Below are 26,439 nucleotides of genomic sequence, written 5' to 3'. Positions count from 1 at the left end.
TAATTGGCCCTTTTTAGAAAAAGTTTGCTGACCTCTTTCTAGATGACCTACTCAATCTAGATCTAGATGAAAGAACATCAGTGAGAGTCAAGAGAAAATAAGTGTAAGATATATAAAAAGACTTTATTGATAGAAATTAATGACTCTTAGAAGAGGTGCAGTAAGGAAACAAAATTTTTAGAATGACACCTAGAGATATCAAGTTGTGATGTGTGAGTAAACAGTGCTGTGTTAACTAAGGGAGGTAACAGGAAGCCAATTAGTTTGGGTGAGGAGGTGATACAGAAAGGGAGTATATGATCATTTTACTTAGAGCTATTTTACATTTGAGTATTCTTACACCCAAATAAGGATAATATGTATAACTTCAGTGTCCAGGAGGAAAAAGGGGCTAAAGAGAAAAGTTTGGGAATGCCATTGTGTCAGAAAAAGAAAACATGGAACTTGAAAAGAAAGTGCTCACAATTTAAAAAGTTCCAACACATCAATTTTTCCTTCCTCAGACTCAATTAAGTTCTGCACATTTCTCTTATCACACTTCATACTTTTTATGTGATGATTTTAGCAATGTAGAGTTGACCCTCTTTATTCATGAACTCCATATTTATGAACTTACATACTTGCTAAACATACATACTTACACACATACCTTGCTAAAATGTATTTGTAACCCCAAATTAACATGCACAGTACTTTCACAATCATTTGGAGACATGATCAAAGTGGTAAAAAATTTGTGATGCCTGACACGAGTTTCCATCTCAGGGTGAGCAAAGTGATGCTCTTATTTCAACTCTCAAACTGTAAGACAAATGTCCATTTTCTAGTCTATTTAGTGTCATGCCTTCTGCATTTTGGGGCTTTTTGTTGGTATTTAAAATGTCCCAAATCATAATTTTGAAGTGCTCTGTAGTTATGTTCCTATAAGCACAGGGCTGCAATGTGCCTTATGTGTTATTAGATGAGCTTCATTCAGGTATGAGTTATAGTGCTGCTGGTGTGAAGTCAATGTTAATGAATCAACAATATATATTAAATAAGATCCTTTTAAATAAAAACCTACATAAAACAAGGTTATGCACTGATTAGTTGGCAAAAATGTTATAAACAGAAGCTTGTAGGAACCTAACCCTGTATTTCCTCTATCAATGTGTTAGTATTCACTGGAATAGAACTACAGTAAGTGATGTGATTGTACCTTAGTACATAATCAGATTATACATTTCTTAAAGAAGCCCTTATTCATCTTTTTTAAAAAGTCAATTTATTTAAACTAAAAACAAAGACACAACAGAAACAGTTCACCCATTTCTGGGCAAATAAAAATCCCTTATTCATCCTTATGCAACATGTAGTACACTGCCACTTACTAACATTTTCTGAAAGTATCTAGTTATTACCAGAGAATAGACTTGTTTTCAAATTTACGTGGCTTTTTAACAGACAGGATCTAATAAACACATATGTACTGGAAAGGAGTTCAAAAATGACATGTGTCAAGGCTCAGACCTCCAGGCAAGGAAGTTTGCTTAACAAACTCAGAAATACTTTAAAGCAAAAGACAGTCACAAATGTAAAAAAGCACTTTTTAATTTTAACCAAAAGGATCAAGTTGATATATATATGTATGTATATATATATATATATATATATATATACATACTTTTTTTCTGAAGTATTTATAATGTCAGTCAGTATGCTTAAGCAAAACAGTTATTTAATGAAAGTTAAGATGGGCAGTTGTAATTTGTGTGAAATTTACAATTAGAATTTAAACTTCTTTAAAGTCTTATAAAATTCTAAATTGATAATAATTCTCCAAATTGGAAGTCAGATAACTTAATTTTAATACAATTTGAAATTAAAGAACAATTGTTTACACAACAACAAATAAAGACAAGTTTCCAAGACAGATATAAAAATCTAAATTCAAAAATAAACAGAAGAAATGTAAACAGTTATAAGATATCAATTTATAAATGTTGTTTAGAGCAAAGCTATTCAAAGTCTGGTCCATGAGCTATTAGCAACCCATCCCAAATGAAAGAAAAAACTTGTGCCAGAATAAAAATGAACTATATCATTAATCAGCTGACTTTTTATAACAAGACTTTCTTTAAAGGAAGCAATGTTTTGATGTACCTTCTGGGACAGGCGCCTAATCTCATTACAGACTGTAGAACACATACTGCTTACTTCTTTAAAGTGCCCCTATAAATTTACTGCTCAGAGTTAACTTGACCGTGGGGGAAAAATTAAAATGACAATTATAACTGTCATCTGTACTTTATTTTTTAATCCTATCTGTCCAAAAAGCAAAGTTATTAAACTTTATAAACACACCACAATTTAACATTAATTTTCAGATGTGTTTAAGCATTACTGACATCTGGTCACCTCAGAGGGGCTAAGATTCCTGCTTTAATGAGATACAACATCTACTTTTGATATTTGTTTTCAACCTTGGGAGAAAAAGAATAAGAATTGAGTCATTTGTCAACAAGTTCTCCCTAAATACTGGTTTAATTTATTTTCACATTTCAAACAGTGAAAATATTTAAATTAACCTTTATGAAAAAAACTGAATTTGTATGCTGTTTGTGCAACTCCTTGTTGCGTTTTTATAATAAAAATTGCTAGGAAAAAAGGTATGGAAATATACAACTCTGTGTATTCTAGTAACTAAGGGGCAGCAGATGAACTATTTTAAGATTCTTCATATTAAAAGAAAGCTGGCATAAAATATTTTTTAAGAATCAGCTTATAATTTAAAATTCAAACATTTTTTATTTTTAATTTTTACTATGGCATAATTCTTCTAGAAATTTAAAAATAAAATATGATCTTTTGTAAAAATCCTCTTTCACCAATGGCTTGCTAAATTTTACCTGCATTAGCTTAATATGGAAGGCAAATAACTAGACAATCTACAATTTAGAAAAAACTCATCAGTTTTAGATATACAAGAGCCCAATTTAGCTTCTGCAATGGCTAGTTTATTGAACCAACAAACTATTTCTTAAAGAATTTAAATGTATATTTACATGTCCATAAGAAGAGAGCTCCTTTGGCACCTGAGTTGAACAGAATATAGTACAGCAAAGAATCTCTAAGAGAAAGTTGTCTAAAGACTATATATTTTATCTATCTATACATAAATACATACACCTATACATATACACATATACACACACAAGTAGAAATAACTTTTTCTTTAAGGCATGCTAAAGATTTAAAAGGAATTCAACATTTAGTCAAATAAAGTGAACTGATGGCTATTAAAAACAGTTTTAAGTTATTTGGAGTCTTATCAAATTTCAGAAAGTTAAAGACTTTACAGTAATATGTAATTCAAGGGGGGAAAACTCAAGAATTTTTTTTGTCAAAATATAATTTAATTTGATATAGTAACATGATCATGAGGTAATTATCCTAACATGATAATATAACAGAATTTTTGATAGTAACCAGGTGCGAAATCATCAAAGATAACCATAAAAGGAGTGAACTTCCCTTTATTATCACTAAACAGTCACCAGCCACCCTTCTGTCCTTAGACTCTTGCATTGGTTCCAACAAAAGACCATTATAAGGCCACCCTGCAGATGGCCCTCTGCTGAGCCTCATCACTCACTGGAATTTTACCTAAGAACTTTAGAAGCGCATAATGTCATCAGGTTTTATGATCACATCCACCTTGCTGTTGTGGACTCTGGCACTGTGTTAACAGTCTTACTGGTACTGTGATATTTTTTTATGTACACTTTTAGAACTCTGAATGACTGGCTTATATCCTAAGACTTAGAAAACATCTAAAATTCTGTAAGTTGCTGAAATAAGTCAGCATTTTCTTCTACGCTCAATTAATAAATATGTTTGGCCACCCAAAATAGAGTACATGCAGTCTTACTTAAGTATCTTCTACTTCAGAAATTCTGGAAAATGAAAATCCTCTACACTTGTGTACAATCTAAGTCTCCATCTTTCAGTCCTTATTAAATCTGAAGTATGATGAGAGAGGGTAAGACATTTGAGTCAAAAAAAAAAAAAAAATGATACCATGCTGCTTTTTTTTTTTTCCTCCAACTTGTATAGAATATCCCTAATTGGGTTTCTAATTTCCCTCTTTGCTCTGGTTAAAGGACTTGTCTCATGTAGCAGATCATATATCCTGGAAATCTTAGGCAGTTTCAAAATATTTGTGATTGAAATGTTTTCAAATATAAAATATCCCACATCTATAAAAATAGTAAATATTCTTGCTTAAACTTGACATTGTTATCCTAATAAAATTTTGTCAGTAGAGGCATGTATATAGAACTTGCCTCATAGAACCTATTGAATTCAAATGTCTTCGTTTTGTTCAGTTTTATATCAACCATAATATAAACCCGAATCAATGTTTTCCTCACCTGTAAAATATTTTGATAAATCCATTTGAACTTGAATTCTTCAATTAACATGTCAACTCACATGCATAGCTTTATTTTGGTCATATATTTAAATATTTTCTTCTCTGAAGAGTTAGTATCTCAGAACAGGAAACGAAATTATGCTTGTTACTAATAATTTGGCATTAAAACACTTCTATGCAAAAGTGCATTTACAAAATAAACATGCCATAAATGAAGCTACAAACCACAATCTCACATTGGAGTAGATTTCAAATTCCAAATTCAGTCCAGTAAGTCAAAGAGGAAAGTGCTAACACAGCAAATCTGAAACAAGTTCATGGGGATTGGGCAATGAGTTATCAAAGCGAAATCTTTTGGAAACCATGCTGCTATCCTCTGGAATATTCTCTTTGTCTTCTCGATCACTACAGGTTCCATTACAAGAGGATTTAGAAGTTTTGTCTTCAGAGGACCTTAATGAATGATCCTGACTTTGAGAGGAAGTGGAAGATTCTTCAGGGTGAAATAAGTTTCCAAAGTCCCACTGCTGTAGCCAAGAATGAGACAGGCAGATTTCTGCTGTGGGTCTTTTCCTTTGAAAAGAAAGCATCAAGTGAAAATGGAGAACTAAAAATCAAGTTGGAAACATCTGCAGTTTGATACACTATAGACTTATTTTTTTAATTTATTATGAAAATAACACATATTCATAGTATAGAGGGAATAACAATACCAAAATTGTAGTACCTAGAGTTTCTTTAATATTGACATGTGCTGAAAATTCAATTCATCATGGAGCTTACAGGTAAGACTAGACAAAAAGCTTGAGGACATATGTTAAGCCTCGCAAGTAAAAATTAGTAAAATTATAAAATTCCTTGGGTTAAAGAGATAAAGACATGAAACTATGAAGGAAAACATGTAATTTATAATCTATTATTCTGTGTTCTTAAAAGCAATACTGTTAAATCTCAAAAATACAGGCTGCTCTTGAATGATGTTTATCCAGTATTTTGAGTTTTTACATTTTGCTTTCTCTTTTGAAAATAATATGGTCAAATATCACAATTTTTCAAAAGTTAGGAAAATACCTATCTATAGTCAGACCTACAATCTTAACACAATCACCATTTCCATTACAACATGTTTTCTTAGTCTTTATCTTCATCTTTTATGATCATTTTATGTTCATTTTTTTCTGATTATAAAGAAGTTAATTTACTCACTACAGAAATTTTTATGTTCGTTTTTTGATTTTAAAAACTTAATGGCTCATTTTAAAATTTTAGAACCTAAGGAAAAAACTATTTAAGAAAATAACCAGAAGCAAAAACTAATTTTACTACTATACTACTATTAAATAACCATTTATGTCCAAAACACGGCCAGTGAAAATTTGTGTGGATTTGCATTAAGCCAATAAAATAATTAGCAAACCCGTGAGTTCTTTTTCCTTAAACTGATAAGAAACTGAATCCTCCAGGAGATTAAGTAAAGGTCAGAGATAAAAGACCTGACAGCAACAAAACCAGGATCCGACCCAAGGCATTTTAAAGTAAATGGGGCTGCTCTGGGTAAAGAAATGGGAGGTCAACTTTTTCTTTTCCTGCTCTGAAGTTGCCAATGAGTGAAGTAAGAGTCCTAAACCATGGTTTCAAATCCCCTTCTTTTGCAGGTGGTCAAAGAGCATTTGATTCTTAAACATTTGACAATCAGTAATTTACACTTCCCATATAACTATAATTACTTGACTACAGATTAGTCACAACAAAGTCTATCGCGGCCAGCCACGTGTATTGTAAACCTTCTATTTCTTTTAGGGAATTTCAGGGTTTAGTAGCAGGGTGCGAGAGAAATAACCCAAATCTTCTCTTCACTCCAAAATTTCCTGCTGTATGTTTTGTATTTACCATGTTTGAAGTTATAGATTTGGTATTTAATGATCTCTTATACCACCTCTCTTCCCATTTTATCTGAAACTTGAGAGCATACTTCTAATAATTTTATACTGTTTTAGAATATATCTTTCTTAACAGACATAGGATTCATTCTGTAATTGTACTTAAACACATTAATGTTATAACTTACTCTGGATTTTTTACTAAAAGCCTCTGGATAAAGTCTGTGGCCAGCTGTGAAACCGATGAAAATGTTTCTTCTGAATAATCTACATTAACTTGAGAAATATTGAGGTATGTTTCTTGATTATCTTCTCCCACAAATGGAGATGTATGAGTTAACAACATATATGCTATTATGCCAATATTCCTGAAAAACAAAGAAGGGAGAAGAGGGGAATTTAAAACATATGTTAATCTGAAAACATTTATATAAAGTAAAATTGATACTTGGCAGATTCCTGTCCTCAGAACTTGTAAACTATAGACTTTAAATTGCTTTTCAAATTTCCTATATTATTAAAACTAACATAACTGTGTTATCTCAAAGTCTGCCTCACAGAAAAAGAATATATGGGGAATATACATGTTACATAATTATAAATATAATGTATCAAATATATAGCATGATATCTATAGTCTGCCCTTCATTCAGACACCCTTATTGAGTACACAAAGCTGCTCAAAGGGCAGCATTTCCTAAATGGTACTCAAAGACATATAAATGATCTGTGCGACATAAACAGAAGTTCTGTGCAAACAGAGTCTGCAAGTTTAGCAAAGTACAAAATTGGATAGGTGGATTTTTTTTCATTGCAAGACTTTTCAAAGCCTTAAACACATTCACGAGAAGTCTGATGCTCAGGAGGCAGAAAAAGACAACGCATACAGTGCATGTTTCCCACTTATTTAGCCGTAGGACCTTTTTTCCTTGGCAAGCCCATTACAGTTCCATGGAACACAGGGAACAAGTCTAAACTCTTCCACTTGGACTATGGAGTCAGACCCCCACCATGTTCCCAGCTAAAGTTCTAGTATCAATTCCCGTTCTACTCCTTATGACATCTGATATTCAAAATATGATTTTGCTTGCCACAGAAACTCACAATGCCCTAGAAATATAATCTCCTAAAACTAAACTTTTGTATAAACCTGACTTCATTTTCTCCATACCAAATACCTTTCCAGTTCATCTAGACCTAGATTAGGTATCTCCCATCTGGTGCTTGTCTACTGTTTCCTCCATGCTCATTAAGTATTTTACCTTATTACAGAACATATCACACAGTATTGCAACTATTTTCGTTTTTTATTAGACCGAGTCTTCCTTCAGGAAAGGGATCTTCCTATTTATTTCTATACTTTTGGCTCAGAGCCGAAGTATTACTTAAAAAGAATGTACAGGTAAATGCCTTCTTGTGGCACAGTAATGATACTTCAAAAAAATCTTTTATACAAAGCCTTATTATTTACATTTCTTTGGAATCAAAGAAACCCAGAATATATATTCTACCAAACTTTTAATGAAAGCATTTAGGTAACTAACAAAATCTTACCACATATCTGTTGCTGTAGTAATAGGATCATAGTTCAGGATTTCTGGAGCTGAAAGCAAAGATAAAATTCAAATTCAATACTGACAAATTTAAAAACATGAAAATTATTTTACAATAATTATATATATTTAGTATATATATGTAAAATTATAATATATATTATATATAATTATAATAATAAAACTGCTTTAATTTTAAAGAATAATATCAAGTTGATAGAAATTTAGCATAGTATTAATTATCCTGTGATTGGACATTTAAACATATCTAATGTGGAACAAATTATATACATACTCAGAAGGTTCAAAAGCACAAATAATATTCTTGGAATAACCAGTAGCTATGGAGGAATGTTTTTAATCATTAAATCAATCTCAGGAAAAACAATTATGAAGAAGTAAAATTTTAGACACTGGAATCTTTTTAAAAATTGTAGTTTGATTACTCTGTTAAGAATTAGTTTGTGTTATTTTATTATACTGATTTAAGTTTTTCTTTTCAGAGTAAAGAGAATCATATATATTTACAACAACATTATGAGTAAATTATGCATTCTGGAAGGGCTTTACATTTTCAAGTAGATTAAATATCCCTATTAGACTATCAAAAACCTAATTTCCTATGTAATTAACTTCCCATCATCTCCTTCCCTGCCAACTTTTTAAGTGCAAAATAAATTCTCTATATCTTGTGATTATCATAAATTTCAAATTAGTAGAGGCCAAACTAGGATTTATGCTTGAATAATAACTTTGCTTCACAAAAATTATATCCCAAAGCCTAACATTTTTATTAATAAAGACTTTGAGTCATATACTTGTCTGCCCATCACACAACGTACCACCCTATACATACTTCTGTGAGCTGTGTTATCTATAATTACAATCATTTATTCTAGGACACTATTGTCCCTATTTGCATTCAAAAGTTAGTAATTTGTTTTGTTTTCATTTGGGGAAAGTTAGCTGCCTTGCTGAGTCGCACCTGTTCTGTGTAGTTGTATCTTTTCAATACTTGCATGGGGGTATCAACATAAGCAACAACAAAAAAGTGCAAAAAGATGAATTTTATAAATTAAAATACTTTAAATTTATGTGCTGCTTCATATAACTTAAATTTTTTTCACCTGCATGATTTTATTTGTTGATACAATACAATATTCCCAGATTATCTAATCATAGGATCTTTTTTTGACATCCTTTTTCTTCAAAATCCTCCTTTTACAACCCTAGGCAAAACCTCACATTTTTAAGCAGCAGCAACAAAAAGCAAGTAGTCCTGCTAAAAATTCTTGCAAAACTGAAGATGATGTATATTTATAAACAGCTTCAGAGTTGGGACCAGGACAGAAGTAGAAATGACATTTATCCAACACCCAGGCTTCAAAGGTAAAAATGACTGGGCCATGTGACTGCCTGTTTTCCTCTTTTTTCCATTTTCTCCTGTTCCCTAACTTCCCCTTCACCCATTTTTCTTTATGTAATAAACTGTTACACACAAACATTAACTTCTGAATTTACATGTCCAATGTCATGTGAATTGTTGTGAATGTCTCAATGGTCCTACATTCACTAAAGTTCATTTATTGTGTCATAACCAAATTTCAATGCATTAAAATACCTGAATCAAATAAATCCTGGAATTACATGCTCTAAAATATGGCTTTATGGAGATAACATTTAGTTGATAAACTTCAAAATGGTGTATAAAATGAAAGGAAGTTCTTACCTAAGTATTCTGGTGTTCCCATAATTTCCCGAAGTTCACATGCATTCCCTATTTTTCGAGACATTCCAAAATCTACAATTTTTATATCTCCAAGAGGGTATATGCTGCTTAATAATATATTCTGTGGCTAAATAAAGCACAATAAAAATTGGTAAGTAATATACAACAATAAAAGAATACTAGTCTCAGATGGGAAGTAAATTAAATGTTTAGCTATTACACATTTCATTAAGTCATTCACCAAACATCTACTGAACTACTAGTTAGCAAAAGCTTTATGCTCAATGATAAATAAAGGTAAAATTATACTCAAAGGATTCTTAGTTTGGATGAAAACAAAGTTAGATGAATATACAGATTGAGTGATTATGAGATAAACTGAATAATAAACACAAGATTACTTAATTCTGCCTATTATAAAGTCTAAGAAACTTTTGCTGTAGAGATGATATTTAAGCTGAACCTTACAGAATAAATAGGAGTATTCCGGTTAGAAAGGCACTCTAGGGAACAGCATGAAAGAAAGTATGAAGGAATAAAAAATGTATACTTTTCCAGAAACAGAAAATGGTTCAGTATGATGGTTTTGGGTCTATTAGCTTAGACAATAAGATATATTGATGCATGGAAGGTGTCACCCATTGCTTCCCAGAACCAAGAGACTTTGCTGAAGTCTATTACAAAATTCCTTGCCACAGTCATAACCCAAATAGTTGCCAAGGTGCTGTTCCCAAAGTCTGTGAGAAGAATTTTAAGTCTAACTTCAGGAAAACCCAATGCTTGTTTATTATTAAATCACAGAGACATTAAAGGAGAAGAGGTAAGGGTAATTAGATCTACTGTTGTCAACCACAGGCTTTAGGATATACAAAGCCAGGTTTATTTCCCATCCCCAACCTCAAGTGCTGTGTGGTGTTACGTAATACACTTGGTTTATCCTTAGCAGGAGAAAGACCCAACAGGAAGTTTGTGGGGGCATGATCGTCCTGATATGTACCATATTGTTGTTTTTACAATATCTTATTGGTAGGGGACGTGGCAGGGCTGCTAGGTACTTAACACTACCCTCTTCCAGAGGGGGGCCCAACACAGACAAACATGTTTTTTCTTTTGAAAATGGGGTAAGAAAAAGAAAGAAAGTCTAGTTTGAGACAAATTTTGAGACAAAGTTTGTACAAGATACCCAAATGGTACCTAATTTGCAGTTGAAGAAAATAATTTGGAATTTAGGAGAGAAGTCTGGGCTATAGGAAAGAGAACTGGGAATCATCATTATGGTGAAAGTGGTAGTGAAGGGCAAAGGATCATGCAAAGGGAGACAATATAGAAAGAGAAGAATCCAATGTTCAAAAAATAAGACACAGACTGATTGAGATTTTGGGTGGCTGTGGAGGGAAGATAAAGAGAAAGGATAATAACGTAAGAGTTTAAAATGGTATTTCAGGGCTTGAGTAAGGGGACTGAATCGTCTGGGGGGCAAAAATGGAGGGGCCAAAAGACTAAACATCTCAAGGGAAAAATGAATGAATATAATGGGAGCAAAGAAACAAGCACTAGAAGGAGGTTATCTTCAGAGATGGAGATTAGACTAGAGTATTTTAGAGATGGGGCAGTTTTACAAGATGAGAAATCCAGGATGTAAGAGTGGGATGGTGTACAATGATTGAAGAATTAGAACAGGGAGGAATGATGGTTTTTAAGAGCCCAGTGATTAAGTTGATCTGCTCGCATATGCAGTCCTCTCCTCTCTGCCAATACAAAATTAAGTCCATGTAGCACACATACACAAGTGCACCCAGTGCAGTACAGAGAGTCATAATCTGACTGTTGCTTCCTACCAAATCCAGCTTGCAATTATGCATCCCAAGAGCAGAAGGAAAAAAGATGCTGTATTACTTAAAATCATATGGTACATTACCTTTAAATCAAGATGTACAATGTTATTCTGATGTAGATAACATACTCCTTCAAGTATTTGCTTAATGAGTCTGATAATGTCATTTTCAGAAACCATTTCAGCCAGCTCAGGTAAACACAAGTTGAAAATTTCTCCACCTGCAGCACTGAAATAAAATTCAAATAGAAACTTGGAAAATCATTGACCTAAAAATGACAATTTTTAAATACTGTAAAACTGTTAGGTAAAAGCTATAGCTATCTAGTCTCTCTCTATAGATACATGCACTTTTGATTCTCATGACAACTATGTGGGTTATTATTCCCATTTATTGATGAAGAAACAAGTACAAAGAGGTTAAGCTAATTGTACAACGTAACATAGTAAACAGGAAACCAGAACCTGAGTCTGTATGATATGGGCAAAAATCTGCATTTTTAACTGTACTTGTACTGTAGCTTCCCAAATCTTTACTATTTTTAAAAGAATTGAAAATCTAAACAATGCTGACAAAAGCATAGAAAAAAGTCCCTTGGTTTGGAATCAAATGATATAAATTTAAATCCCAAATCTGCTATTTACCAGCAATATAACTTAGGATCAGTCATTTATTTGTCTTTCACCATCTGTAAAACAGAGTCATCACTGAGCTCAATAGATTTTTTTTTTTAAGAGAGAGTGCAAACAGGGGAGAGGGACAGAAGGAGAGAGAGAGAGAATCCCAAGCAAGTTCCATGCCCAGTGTGGAGCCCAACACAGGGCTTGATCCCATTGACCCTGAGATCATGACCTCAGTTGAAATCGAGTCGGACGCTCAGCCGACTGAGTCACTCTGGCACCCATAGATTTTTTTTGAAGATTAAATCTAAAAAAATGCAAACCCTTCCCCCCACCCCAGATTGTTATTCAAAAATTTATAAGGTATATTTAAGAACATCTCAAGTAGGGTGACTGGGTGGCTCAGTCGGCTAAGTGTCTGACTTTGACTCGGGTCATGATCTCATGGTTCATGGGTTCGAGTCCCACATCGGGCTCTGTGCTTCAGAGCCTGAAGCCTGCTTCAGATTCTGTGTCTCCCTCTCTCTCTGCTCCTCCCCGGCTCATGCTCTCTCTCACTTTCACTCTCAAAAATAAATAAACATAAAAAAAATATTAAAAAAAAAAAGAATATCTCAAGTAAAGCATATTCTATGTGGTAAAACAGGACAGTGTCTAACATGTAGAAGGTGTTCAATAAAGGTTTGTTGAACGAATGAATGATGGAATAGGCAGTCATTCTTCAGAGCAGCTGAAACTGAAATTCAGAAGTCTTGCTGACTGACAAGAGGAAGAAGCATTTCATATGTATGAGCAGTCATAAGAAGGAAAAGAAAAGGAAAAGAAAAACCTTTGTTTCTGAAGGTACATATTCACAGACCAAAAAATAAAAATAACTTTAAAATATAGGAACGTGCCATAAAAGTAACCAGTTTACGTATAATTTCTATCTTCTATATCCTCTAAATTTAACACAATGCATAGGCATTACTTTTATAACCAGAAGTATCCTAAGGGTTTTTTGTTTGTTTCAGTAACAAAATCAAACAAATATTATGATTGTCAGCCAATCAGACTGTCTCTTCTTTTTAGGTTGGTAAGTTGACCAATGTCTTTTGTAGGATTGCCATTTTTCCCATAAAAGCAGGACACAGGTAGAGCTATGGGAAACGGAAAATTAGGAAGAGGAGCTAAGAGGAGGAAATGAACAGATAACACCAGAAGCAGATTACAGAAGTCAGCAGAAACTAGAATAAATGTAAGCAGTGAGTAGTAGACAAGCAGATGATTTGTTCAAACAAGCCACACAAGAGCAGTGACTAGAGAGGAAAAAATATCTCTACAGAGATAAAAGACACCTATATACCATTATCATTGCCCTGGAAGGCATATTCAGGTACACCTCCTTTTTCTCTATTAGAAGAGTTGTCCTCTGATGGGACATCAACCAACAAATTTAGAAATTTGGAGTGTTTGCCTTCATTCGCGTATGTATTTGTATATATGTTGTGTGTGATAATAGTACTTTAGTAAAAGTACATTGTCATGTAAACCTATGTGTTATACATCTTTCAAAAGGCTAAATAAATGTGGTAAGATGTCAACAATTGGTAAATCAAACTGAAAAGTATGAGTATTGATTATACTGTTCTTTCAACTTCTTTGAAGATTTTAAATTTTGTACCAAAAAAGTCAAGGAAGAAAAGTATGTAGGATGACTTGAGGAGGGATCAGATTGGTAATTGTTATTAGAGTAAAAGATTTCACCGTTCTACTTTCACCACATAAAAATTATGCCACCTTATGAAAATAACTAAGTCTCCCTGGCTACATTTTTACCTTTGAGATTATCTGATGTGACAATGCTACCCAAAAAGTAGTAAGAACTAAACCAAATTCTAGTAATAAATTTTAGTAGGTCTTAGTTGATCTAGTAATAAATTATTTCAGGGGTGCTGGGTGGCTCAGTCGGTTCAGCATCTGACTTCAGCTCAGGTCATGATCTCACAGTCCGTGAGTTCAAGCCCCACGTTGGGCTCTCTGTGGACAGCTCAGAGCCTGGAGTCTGCTTCAGATTCTGTGTCTCCCTCTCTCTCTGCCCCTCCCCTGATCACGCCCTGTCTCTCTCAAAAATAAGCATTAAAAATTTTTTTTTTAATTATTTTAATCCATTTATACATTTAATGAGTGCTTGCTATACACTTCAGCCATAAGGTACAGTTGTGCCCTTATGGAATTCAGTTTACTTGGCAGGGTACCTGAATCAATTTTCAGAGTATGAACAAAATCCAACCATAAAATGTGTCAAAATTTTCTGATGTATTTTGTTGTTGCTATTTAGATAAATCCCCCAAAGAAAATTTTATGAAAGTACTCAATGCTCCTATGTATTCATTCTCTAAAACTAGTATTCCATTACTATGTTTGAAAAACGTTAGCTCCTTTTCACATACTTCAAATGTGCAGTGTCATGCAAGTAGATAACTTTTTTTTTTTTCTCAAGTTAGTTAACATACAGTGTAGTCTTGGCTTCAGGAGTAGAACCCAGTGATTCATTTCTTACATATGACACCCAGTGCTCATCCCCAAAAGTGACCTCCTTAATGCCCATCACCTATTTAACCCACCCCCCACCCCCCACCCCCATCAACCCTCAGTTTGTTCTCTGTATTTAAGAGTCTCTTATGGTTTGCCTCCGTCTCTTTTTTATATTTTTTCTTCCCTTCCCCTATGTTCACCTATCAAATTTCTCAAATTCCACATATGAATGAAATCATATGGTATTGGTCTTTCTCTGACTGACTTATTTTGCTTAGCAAAATACCCAAGTAGATAACTTTTTAAAGGTTAGATTAATCTAACAAAAATAATCACAAAATATATGAAAAATGAAATCAGACTGATAGTATCCTGGGCATTTCTGTGATTCTAATTTATTTTGAAGGTGCTATATTATACCTTAGTATGTTGTTTTATGGGAAATGTACATAGTATTAATTCTTTAATAAAAAATTTTTTTAATGTTTATTTGAGAGACAGAGAGCGTGAGCAGAGGAGGAACAGAGAGAGAGAGAGAGAGGGAGAGAGAGAGAGAGAGAGAGAGAGAGAGAGAGGGAGAGAGAGAGAGAGAGAGAGAGAGAGAGAAGCCAAAGCAGGCTCTAGGCTCTGAGCTGTTAGCACAGAGCCCAATGTGGGGCTCAAACCCATGAACCATGAGATCATGACCTGAGCTGAAGTCAGATGTTTAACTGACTGAGCCACCCAGGCACCCTCATAGTAGTCATTCTTTTTTTTTTTTAATTTTTTTGACATTTATTTATATTTGAGAGAGAGAGAGAGAGTGCGAGAGACAGAGTGTGAGCAGGGGAGGGGCAGAGAGAGAGGGAGACACAGAATCTGAAGCAGGCTCCAGGCTCTGAGCTGTCAGCACAGAGCCTGACGCGGGGCTCGAACCCATGAACCATGAGATCATGACCTGAGCCAAAGTCAGTCGCTCAACCAACAGAGCCATCCAGGTGCCCCCATAGTATTCATTCTTAAATGAACTACTTGCCAGTTTAACATTTTGCAAAATAAGCATTTTCATATTTATAAGTTAATTCTAGGTAATCAACTTTCCTGGTATAAAAACATACTTTTTACAAATATATAAACAAATTTCTTCATCCTTAAAATACCTGAATACTAAAATTAGGCTATATTACTTCTTGTTTTTTATTATTTTATTTTAGAGAGAGAGAGAAAGGCAGAGAAAGAGCATGAGTGGGAGACAGGGGCAGAGGAAGAGAGAGAGAGAGAGACAGAAGAGAGAGAGAGAAAATCTTACACAGGCTTCATACTCAGCAGAGAGCCCAATATGGGGATTGAGCCCATGACCCTGGGATCATGCATGACCTGAACCAAAATCAAGAGTTAGAAGCTTAATAGACTGAGCCACCCAGATGCCCCTAGGCTACATAATATACTTTTACATTCAAAAAGGCAATGATGCAGGTTAACCACTAAAAAGAATTACTGTATTTATAATGCATTTTTTTCTGAAGTAAATACTTAATCTCTTTAGTTTATTATAAAATAGATTTCTTCTATAAAAAATTATCAGACCCTAAAAGCATATTAAACATAAATTTAGCTAACCTTTCCAAGTGTTGTAGATGTTCAAACACATTTTATATACATATAATAAATGTGTCAGACTGTCACTCATAAAGGTACTATTTTAGAGTCACATGTGTGAATATACTAATTAACCGGCCAGTTGGCTTAACCATGATCTACCCCATGCTTAATGTGATGAATTGTTGACTATTTGGGTGTTTTCAGCTTTTCACTGAGTTGTGGGAAGAGATATATTTTATTTCTTATTGCTACAATTCCTAACAGTTTTTCACAAGTTACACAATACTAAGTAAATGTGTTTCTTCAACAATGTGACAAGCACACCTTCACCTTCATGCAAATTCACCCTTCTATTCTCCATGAGTCATTCCCTTGGATGTATTTTTCAAATAGATGGATAAATTATATAAATGATTTCAATTCTATTTATCCATCAGGTAGTTCTGCACAAAAACTCTTCGACTTTCTATGCTATTAGCAATGAAAGTATACTTGTTTCACCACATTCCTCAAGCATTGTGATGTCATTTGGGGTTTTTTGTGTGTACTGTTTAATTAGTTTTTGTGTATATGTGAAAATATTCAAATATACACCATGTCTCTCTAATATTTTATCAACAGAAATCTTTACAAGTTTTTTTCCTAAATGTTTATTTTGAGAGAGAGAGAAAGCACATGTGTGTGTGCAAGTGGGGGAGGGGCAGAGAGACTCAGTAAGAGAGAATCCCAAGCAGGCTCCATTCTGTCAGTGCAGAGCCCAATGCAGGGTTTGATCTCATGAACTGTGAGATCATGACCTGGGCTGAAATTAAAAATTGGACACCCAACAGACTGCCCCCAAATCTTTATAAGTTCTTGTCATACTTTTATCATTCTTGTTCTTAACATTTCAAGCCACCTTTATCCCACCAATTAAAATAAGTACTACAAATTTATTTAAATTTATTAAAGTATATACTTACTACTCCAATATCAAAATGATCTCACTGGTATTTTCATAGACTTCATGAAGATTAATCACATGAGGGCAAGATTTTGCCAATTCAAGTACGGCAATCTCGTGCAGAATCTCTGCTCGACAATCCTGTCCTCTTCTTCTCTTTTTCAGAAACTTCGCAGCATATTCTTGGCCAGTAGATTTTGATATACACTGTCTAACCACAGCAAACTTTCCTCTGGGGGGAAAATGAGGACAGTCAATTTTAACTTTTCCAAAATGAACAATATTAACATAACACACAGTTACAACTCCAATTTAGAATTAATCCTTTCAAACAACTATGCCATTAGTTGAGAACTATGTTCTCTTAACTGAATCAAATACTACATATACTTTTATGAAATTTATATTATTATCACAGAAAAATTAAAATGGCAAATGTAAAAACAGGATAAGACATAACTGTATTTGTTCATCACTGTTAATATAATACATCATCATTGTAGGGGAGATCTCATTTGCATTCCAACTCCATGCCATACTCTTGTTATAAATGTTTGTGTTTAAATATCATAACAATCCTATATAACAATGAAATTGTTTTGCAGAGCCCAGAGAGTATATGTATCTTAGTCTATTTCCAAAGACTGTACCTTTTTTTTTTTTTTAATTTTTTTTTTTCAACGTTTATTTATTTTTGGGACAGAGAGAGACAGAGCATGAACGGGGGAGGGGCAGAGAGAGAGGCAGACACAGAATCGGAAACAGGCTCCAGGCTCTGAGCCATCAGCCCAGAGCCCGACGCGGGGCTCGAACTCACAGACCGCGAGATCGTGACCTGGCTGAAGTCGGATGCTTAACCGACTGCGCCACCCAGGCGCCCCTCTTTGAAACTTTCTATCACTAATTTATTAGTTGTTTTTCCAGTAAATCTCTTAATATTGGCCAGTAGTCTATGAAGCCTGTAACAGACAACAGAGTTATATGTATCCTACAGAGAGTATCCAGAGACACTTCATGATCAACTAAGAAAATTAATAGTTATCAATAGCTAAGTACAAATACACCCATTAAGTTCATGTTTATCATTTTAGGAATAAGTAGGTGTTCAGCTCTCTCCAACGGAAGTGCTCAGCATCTCAACCAAAATTTAAATTTACACTATACTAAGTGTATAGTTGCCCAAAATCTAATTTCCCAAAGATCGAGAGCTATTTTGAGTAAGACTATTTTAAGAAACTAATAAAGGCAACTGACTGCCTACCCAGAAAAATGTACGCATGCCCTTAAACAGAAAGTTTTACATATAATTCCAGAGGGTTTTCAGACTTCAAAGCCCATCTATCGACCTTCTAAACCTGAGTCCACAGGATCCAAGATTAAGAACCTATATCCTAAGGCTCAAACTAACATATGAAGTATAAATAAAGGGTCTTCAGAGAAGAACTTTTGTTCCCTAACTCTTCTTTCTCCAATTTGACTTCTAACACATGTCAGGTGCTTAGCAAGGAAAACCTGGTATTTGGGGTTGGGGAGGGGGGAACAAAATAAATTGCTTGATTGTTATTTTACTCGCTATTCTCAAGGGCCAGGATGACAAGGATTCCTACTCTTTATTTCCCACATTTCTTCAAAACTGGTTCCAGTGAAAAGGACAGGAAACCAAGCTGAAAAAGTATGCTACAATGCCAAAAGAAGTGACCAGGCTATAATTTGACTCTTCTACATTCATCAAAACATACAACTCAATAAATTTGCATGCACAAGCCTGATTCTTGGAAAGAACGTTTCATTTAAGATTTGGCATATATAATTTAAACTAAGGCACTTTCTCACCATATGCAAAAGCAATACAATTCAATGCATTTCAATGAGCATACAAAAAGGTCATCAGTCTTTGTCTTCAAACTACCCTTTATAGATTTTATACTGGATAAATCAAGTCAAACTAAGATTAAATGACTCACGAAACATCATATATGGAGTTGGAGTGCCGAGAATTAAACTATGGAATGTGAATTTTTAGCTTTCTCTTCTAATCACTACAAAACAATTCCTCCCTTTAAGATCATTTTTTAAGAAGTGCAACTCACTTCTGCCAATTCTCACTCACATTTAGAAGTGAAAGTGTGTCTAAAACAGAAAGGAAATTTTGAGTTTTATACAGAAATTCACCTTGTAAAACTAAGTAAACAGAAACTAGTTAGCCAAGAAAATTGTCCATCTGAAAAAAAAAATAGTTTATACTACCAACTGTGACAATTAAGTTCTGCTGCAATTTTGTAATTACATCTATAAGCCAGAATTTTCTCAGGAACAAAGAGCAAAATTAACTGGTAACACTTTTTAACCTCATTGTTTCATGTATTCTTATGAGGCTTTTTTAAACAATCCAGTACAAAAGTGACCAAATGATGCTGGTACTTATTTATTTACCTGTCAGTGCTTACCACTGGGTAAAAGTCCCATTCTAATTACTACAGTTGTTATAAACTGTACACTTTGCTAATGCATAACAGCAACTGAAGTATCTGTTGAATGAATGCAAGAGCTATGCACCTACTAGAATACCATACACTGTGCTATTTTAGTTTATATCCTGTACTTAAAGCATTTATATTTTTAAAAGTTATTTGAAATTCCAATAACATTTTACATATATATAAATGTATATGCTGTTAAATAAGGTAAATATCCTTACCATAATTATCAGATGACTTAGGAAGGAAAGAGTATTTATTTCCTATTCTAAAATGTTAGTTGCAGTTTAGAAGTAACAAAAATAATCTTTTATCATAATTTTCCTGTATCAAACTTAACAGAAATATTTAAGAAAATTAAATACCCTTAACAACAATACTTAATTCACAACCTAAAAAGGCAAAGCTGACTAGATTTACCAGCAGTGAAAAGTGCTAGTAGTTACCCTTTTGCATTCTAGAATAGACGATAAAATGTGAAAGGAGGGGGGGAGGGTGAGCCACAAAGGAAGCTGACGTTTATTTCTGCATCTGCCTCACCCTTCTAACCACAAGAAGTCCTAAGAAACCTTGCCTCAGTTGGGGGAGGGGTGGAAAAAAACATACCCAACATGTTAAAAAACAGGAACAATGCAAAGTTTTTTGAGAATAGTTTAAAATGAACTGTTAACTTTTACATATTTTCTTTTAGTCTGCTAAAGGAAAATAAATTCTTCAGCACTAACATCTTAAAATTAAATTTTAAAAAGTTGATTTAGAAAGATCAACTTGATTTAAAAGACTTTTGTAGTTCACACCACATGCTAGAATTATGTTTACATAGTTCAAAATGTAAAGCCTCAAGAAAAACAGTATTTTGATCTTAATTTTCATTGTGCATTAGTATAGGATATTAAAGTTAGTAGCAATAGTGGAAGAACTTAAAGCAAGTTATTGACAGATGAAAGACCATGATTTCCAACTGATCAAGTTTTACTAATTAGAAATACCAAGGGGCACCTGGATGGCTCAGTTGGTTAAACCTCCCACTTCGGCTCAGGTCATGATCTCATAGTTCCTGGGTTCGAGCTCCACGTCAGGCTCTGTGCTGATAGCGCAGAGTTTTGAGCCTGCTTCAGTTTCTGTGTCTTCCTCTCTTTCTTTGCCCCTCCCTGCTCTCTCTCCCAAAAATAAAATAAACATATTTTTTTAATAAAAAAAAGAAGTATCAAAATTTACCATCTGACTCATTAGCCCATATCAATTCAAAGAAAAATGTTAGGTCTCTTTCATAAAGATATTAGAAGATGGGATATTAGCAATCTGAGTTTGTTTTAATCAGAGTCTATTATGAGTTTTTGTTCTAGAATGTTAAAAAATACACCTGATTCAAGTTCATGCTTGTTATTTATGATAGTACCTCATTTATAAAACAATGTAATTATTAATACTGTCCTCCCCAAAGTTTAGGTTCTACAAATCTCTCAAAGGAAAAAGTATTTTATAGACTTTCTAGCCCCCATAATATCCCTTATTTTGCAAAGTTAACTTAATAAATATATGTACAGTTACTGATCAAAATATAACTTAGAAAAATGGAAAAGATCCCCTTTATTGTGTTTACTGTTCAAAGCTTTTTATATTCAGTTACCTGCTCAAAGCAGTTGCCAAACATCTTTGCAATAGAAGGAAACTTGGAGACATCTAGTCCACCCTCTCAATGAAAAGGAAATCGCACAACTAAGTAGATCCACAGTAAAGACAGGTCAACTGACTTCCAATTTAATGTGTTTTTTACTAATATACTACATGATGCTGTATGACACATATTTGACATGGTTGTTGAAAAAAAAAGAAAGAAGCCTCCCAATGGAATCTTAAGCTACCTCAATAAACCTTTACAGCATTCTAGATGTTAAGATATTGACCAAACTGTGTACACTCTACGCCTCCTCATTTTAAGACTGACAAAGAAAAATACAAGGAGTCCAGAAGAAGGTAACTGGATCAAGGAAGGCTGTCTGGAAATTAGGTCATAATATGAGCATTTAAGGAAACTGGCAGTGTTTGCCCATATTCAAATTTCTGAAGAATTTTTACAAGGACATTACATGCAGCTACAAAAGATGAACCACATCTATTGGGTAGATGTTAGCAGAGTAGAAAATAGAACCTTCTGTGCCTAAGAGGCACCCACAAAATGGAACAGATACATTCTGAGGTAATGAGTTCCCCATCACGGCAGCATTCAAATTAAGGCTGGATAAACAGCTTGTCAGGAAAAGTATAGGAAAGATTGCTGCGTAAATTGTATTAGACCACCACTGACCACCAAAGTCCTTCCAGTGCAAAGATTCTATCACTATTTGATGTGACATACAGGCAACTAAAAGTAAAACTTACTCCTTCCTGTTATAATGCAAACAGAAATAATTACAGATTTAGAACTAAACAATTTCCTAGAAACATTCTTTTTTTAAGAAAATTTTTTTAATGTTTATGAGAGAGAGAGAGAGAGAGACAGAACATGAGCGGGGAAGGGGCAGAGAGAGAGGGAGACACAGAATCCGAAGCAGGCTCCAGGTTCTGAGCTGTCAGCACAGAGCTTGACATGGGCTCGAACTCACAAACCACAAGATCCTGACCTAAGCTGAAGTCAGACACTCAACTGATTGAGCCACCCAGGTGCCCCTTCCAGGAAACATCCTGAAAGATTTTTAAAACTGTATCTTTCAATACACCATTAAAACACCCAGATACTTTGTACGTAAAATTAAATAAATAAATATGGCAGGAATTATGAAAAATGCTTTCATATTTAGTCCTTAGTCTAATGAAGTAGATATCATCATCCTTATTTTGCAAAAGAAAGACTGCATCCAACAACTGATAAGGCTAGGACTTGTTACCCTTCCTGTAAAAGATCACCAAGAACAGAATTACTTTTCATGGTCCAGTCAACTTTTGTTTTCACACTGAGATTTTCAAAGATAAAAATCAATCATACTATCTTACTATAGATCTATCAATACAAACACAGACTTAGCAAATCATTTTAATTTAAGATAAGCAAAACATTTACCTCCAGAACTAAAATCAAACCGAAGATAGAAACTGATCACCATCTTTCAACTCTGCTAAATGTCTTTAAAGTTCAAAGATGCTGAACATATAACATAAATATCTTAGTCTATTTTTACAACTTCCATATATATTAAAATGGTAGTACTAAATTGCAGAATCCCAGGTTGCCCCTTGGCCTTAAGGAATTTACACTCTCATCAGGCCAAAACAGTAAGTGTTAGTGTTAAGTACAGGGTTTTACTTATAGAACATGCATTGTTTGTCATACAGAATTATACCATCAAATATGTGTTAATTCTTTTTGTTTAATTTAGGAAAAAAGAGGAGGAGACCCTCCTTATTTGTTTTGTAGCCCAGCACAATATCCTAGGAATTTTAAAAAATTTTAACAAAAATTAGTAAGATTCTACTACTTCACAAATATTAACTAATTTAACCCTCATAACAACCATAGAAGATAGATACAATTATCTTCATCCCCACTTCTCAGATGAGGAAACTATAGCACTAAGAGGTACAGAAATTTTTTTTTTTTTTTTTTTTTTTTTTTTAAATTTTTAATGTTTAGTTTATTTTATTTTTGGGACAGAGAGAGACAGAGCATGAACGGGGGAGGGGCAGAGAGAGAGAGGGAGACACAGAATCGGAAACAGGCTCCAGGCTCTGAGCCATCAGCCCAGAGCCCGACGCGGGGCTCGAACTCACGGACCGCGAGATCGTGACCTGGCTGAAGTCGGACGCTTAACCGACTGCGCCACCCAGGCGCCCCAGAGGTACAGAAATTTAATTGAGGTCACACAGTTTGGAAATGGAGGAGCCCGGATTTGGACTTGACAGTCCACTATGCTAAGCTATCTGTTGCCATGCACAGCCTCAAATTAAGAACCCTGACCTCCTATCAGGGGCTCTTAAGCTAGGTGGGATATATCATACAAGCTGACTAACTCTCTACAGATTTGATTTCCAAGTCAGTTAAAACTAGATCCTGTATAATAATAGAAGAGATGATGACTTTCTAGAATTCCAATCATTTTTTAAAATGATCAAGTGAATTTTATAAAACTACAGACCCAGAAAATTCAATATGTGAATTTATTTTTTTTTTAATTTTTTTTTAACGTTTATTTATTTTTGAGACAGAGAGAGACAGAGCATGAATGAGGGAGGGTCAGAGAGAGGGAGACACAGAATCTGAAACAGGCTCCAGGCTCTGAGCTGTCAGCACAGAGCCCAACGCGCGGCTCGAACTCACGGACTACGAGATCATGACCTGAGCCGAAGTCAGCCGCTCAACCGACTGAGCCACCCAGGTGCCCCTCAATATGTGAATTTAAACAGCATACGTATCACACAATTTCCTTACCTTCCCAGCTCTTTAGATGTAAGTGTATAAAAATTATTAAAGTTTTCCATTCTCATTGGAGTTTGAGGAGTTGTAGTTAACAACCCTGAAATACTGCGACAATCAAATCTTCTCCTCGACATGTTAGATGACTCCCAGATATGCTTCTTTAGTCACTTATTTTTACCTGTTTAAAAAAGAGAATATATAGGATATAACTTAAATGCAATTAAAAAAAAGATGTTATCTCAGATAGACAGGATGTACATTATGTTTTATAGCTCTAAATACAGCTGTAAGACACAACCTTTCCCTTCCCCAAAAAAAGAAAAGAAAGATTTTTAAACAGCACATTCTACCCAGAAGGAAGAAAAACAAAAAGCACACACACAAACTGGTATCATCTCTATGGTACTTGAACTAAGTTACTGACTTTATTTCATAATAAAACTACTATAAAAATTCTCAAACCTCTCTGATTCTTAGAAAATAGTTATAATAAAATTTTAATATAAGCAACCATTCAATTTAATTTTTAAACTGTCACTCTTTGAAGTTATACCTTCACAAAACAAGATTTTAACACAGCAGGGTAATGACTACTCATTTTAAATATAACTTCTCATGGCCAAACAATTTTGGTGAATTCACATTTTGTGAGTTTTGTTACTGACATCTGAATGACTACAAGAAACAGAACTTATTTCACAGACTACCTACATTTCAATATTAAATTCAAACTTTCATAGGTCTTAAGAGTTTTTTCTTTTGGTAGAACTGAGCTCTAGAATTTTGTTAGATGAGTGACCATATATAAAACCTTATTCTACAGTTCTGTATCTTGAACCCATATTTATCTTCAACTTTGTGACATTTACATATATTCAGTTTTAACAAAACTACCATTTCACATTAATTGAATTCATATAATTGTAGACTATATATTTTACAATAGTTAGGACTTCCTCCTATGTTTACCAAAAAAAGATCCAGTATTATTCTTCTAGCACCCTCTTTCAATAACACCGTAGGGTTTTTGTTCTTTCTCTGCCACATTTTTCCTCTGTTTATTTCCTACTTGACATGTACTGTTGTTTATCTTCCTAAATTCAAATGCCAACTATATTCAATTTAAAAAGCAGTGTGATAAGAGTTCAGTGTTTTCAGTTTCCATATTTTCGTGGTTTTATTCTTAAGTCAGTAATTTTTTCTTTCTCTAAATGTGTTGGTCTTTGGAGAAACAAAGACCTATCTAGTTTGGGTGTACATCTCTAGTGGTCTAAGGGTAGCAGCGTAGCATTCTGAAAATAACATTTGGACTGAATCACATCTGAGTCTGAATCCAACTTGACCATCATACCACCTATGAGATCTTAACTAAATTATTTAACTTCACCACTGTTATGAGCCAATTGTGTCCCTCCCCTCAAAATTAACATGCCGAAGTCCTAGCCCCCAGCACCTCAGAAGGTGAATGTATTTGGAGTTAAGGCCTTTATAGAGGTAATTGAGTTAAAAATGAGGTCATTAAGGGGGCCCAAATCCAACAGGATCAGTGTCCTTATAAAAAGAGATTAGGTCACAGAAACAGAGGGAAAACCATGTGAGGACACAGGGAGAAAAAGGACATCTACAAGCCACAGAGAAAGATCTAAGGAGAAGCCAATACTGTCAACACTGTGATCTCAAATTTCTACTCTCCAAAATTATGGGAGAATAAATTTATTGTTTAAGTCACCCAATCTGCAGTACTTTGTCATGGCAGTGTGGGAAACAAATATAGCTACTTCTAAAATATATATATATATATATTTCCAAATGTATAAGAAGGGATACAAATATAACACTTTTTCAATCTTATTGCTTTGCCATATTTTGTTTAAATTAAAAATAAATATAAATATAAATATAAAACATTTATATTTTATAATAATAATATAATATAATAATATTATATAAATATAATATAATATTATATAAATATAAAATATAAATATAAAATATAAATATAATAAAAATAAATAACATCACTGACACAGTTGAAGTTGGTCCCTTCTTTACATGCCCAGTTTACATTCCCACTATCACTAGGTGGGAGACCTTATCATTTTCTTGCCAACATTTGTCCCACTCAGGCCTTTAAATTTGGCTATTGTAGTGTGATGAAAGGAAATGAAATCTTGTGATTTACTTTGCATTTCTCTGATTACCAGTGAAGAAAGCTTGAATTCTGTTTCTTCTAAAGCATGGATTATAATAGAACTCTCAGAAGAACTCACAGAACTCTAAAGATTAAAATTAAAATATGATGAATTCATGATGTAGGATGCTGGTATAGTGCTTGTCATGAGAGTACATCATGATTGTTCAGTAAGTAAATATTGTTAATATTCTACCTAAAGATACTCTCTACACAGTCTCTGGGTACTGTTGAGTAGTTTGTACTCTTTTCATATACAAATCTCTCACCCCAAGTTAGCTTACA

At 33.9% G+C, this 26,439-nt stretch overlaps 2 protein-coding genes across 6 annotated transcripts in view; both read right to left on the bottom strand.

Annotated features, from left to right (window-relative positions):
• Positions 1–1,700: 1,700 nt before the first annotated feature.
• STK17B (serine/threonine kinase 17b) overlaps positions 1,701–26,439 on the bottom strand; it is a 40,132-nt gene continuing 15,393 nt past the window's right edge. For all 5 annotated transcript variants that reach the window (XM_047869639.1, XM_047869638.1, XM_047869637.1 and 2 more), the window contains exons 2-8: positions 23,976–24,141; positions 17,092–17,304; positions 11,495–11,639; positions 9,577–9,703; positions 7,849–7,897; positions 6,483–6,662; positions 1,701–4,987 (exon numbers count right to left, since the gene is read on the bottom strand). In XM_047869639.1, the coding sequence (XP_047725595.1) occupies positions 4,705–4,987; positions 6,483–6,662; positions 7,849–7,897; positions 9,577–9,703; positions 11,495–11,639; positions 17,092–17,304; positions 23,976–24,097 (1,119 nt within the window). In that variant the 5' untranslated portion in view covers positions 24,098–24,141 and the 3' untranslated portion in view covers positions 1,701–4,704. The remainder of the gene's footprint in view (positions 4,988–6,482; positions 6,663–7,848; positions 7,898–9,576; positions 9,704–11,494; positions 11,640–17,091; positions 17,305–23,975; positions 24,142–26,439) is intronic.
• Positions 24,118–26,439, bottom strand: part of HECW2 (HECT, C2 and WW domain containing E3 ubiquitin protein ligase 2) — a 266,445-nt gene continuing 264,123 nt past the window's right edge. Inside the window, exon 30 of the mRNA XM_047869633.1 lies at positions 24,118–24,141. The gene's annotated coding sequence lies outside the window, so the exon portion shown is untranslated. The remainder of the gene's footprint in view (positions 24,142–26,439) is intronic.

The sequence above is a fragment of the Prionailurus viverrinus genome, chromosome C1 (assembly GCF_022837055.1).
Source record: "Prionailurus viverrinus isolate Anna chromosome C1, UM_Priviv_1.0, whole genome shotgun sequence".
Classification (NCBI taxonomy): domain Eukaryota; kingdom Metazoa; phylum Chordata; class Mammalia; order Carnivora; family Felidae; genus Prionailurus; species Prionailurus viverrinus.
This window is presented reverse-complemented; position numbering and strand designations above follow the sequence as displayed.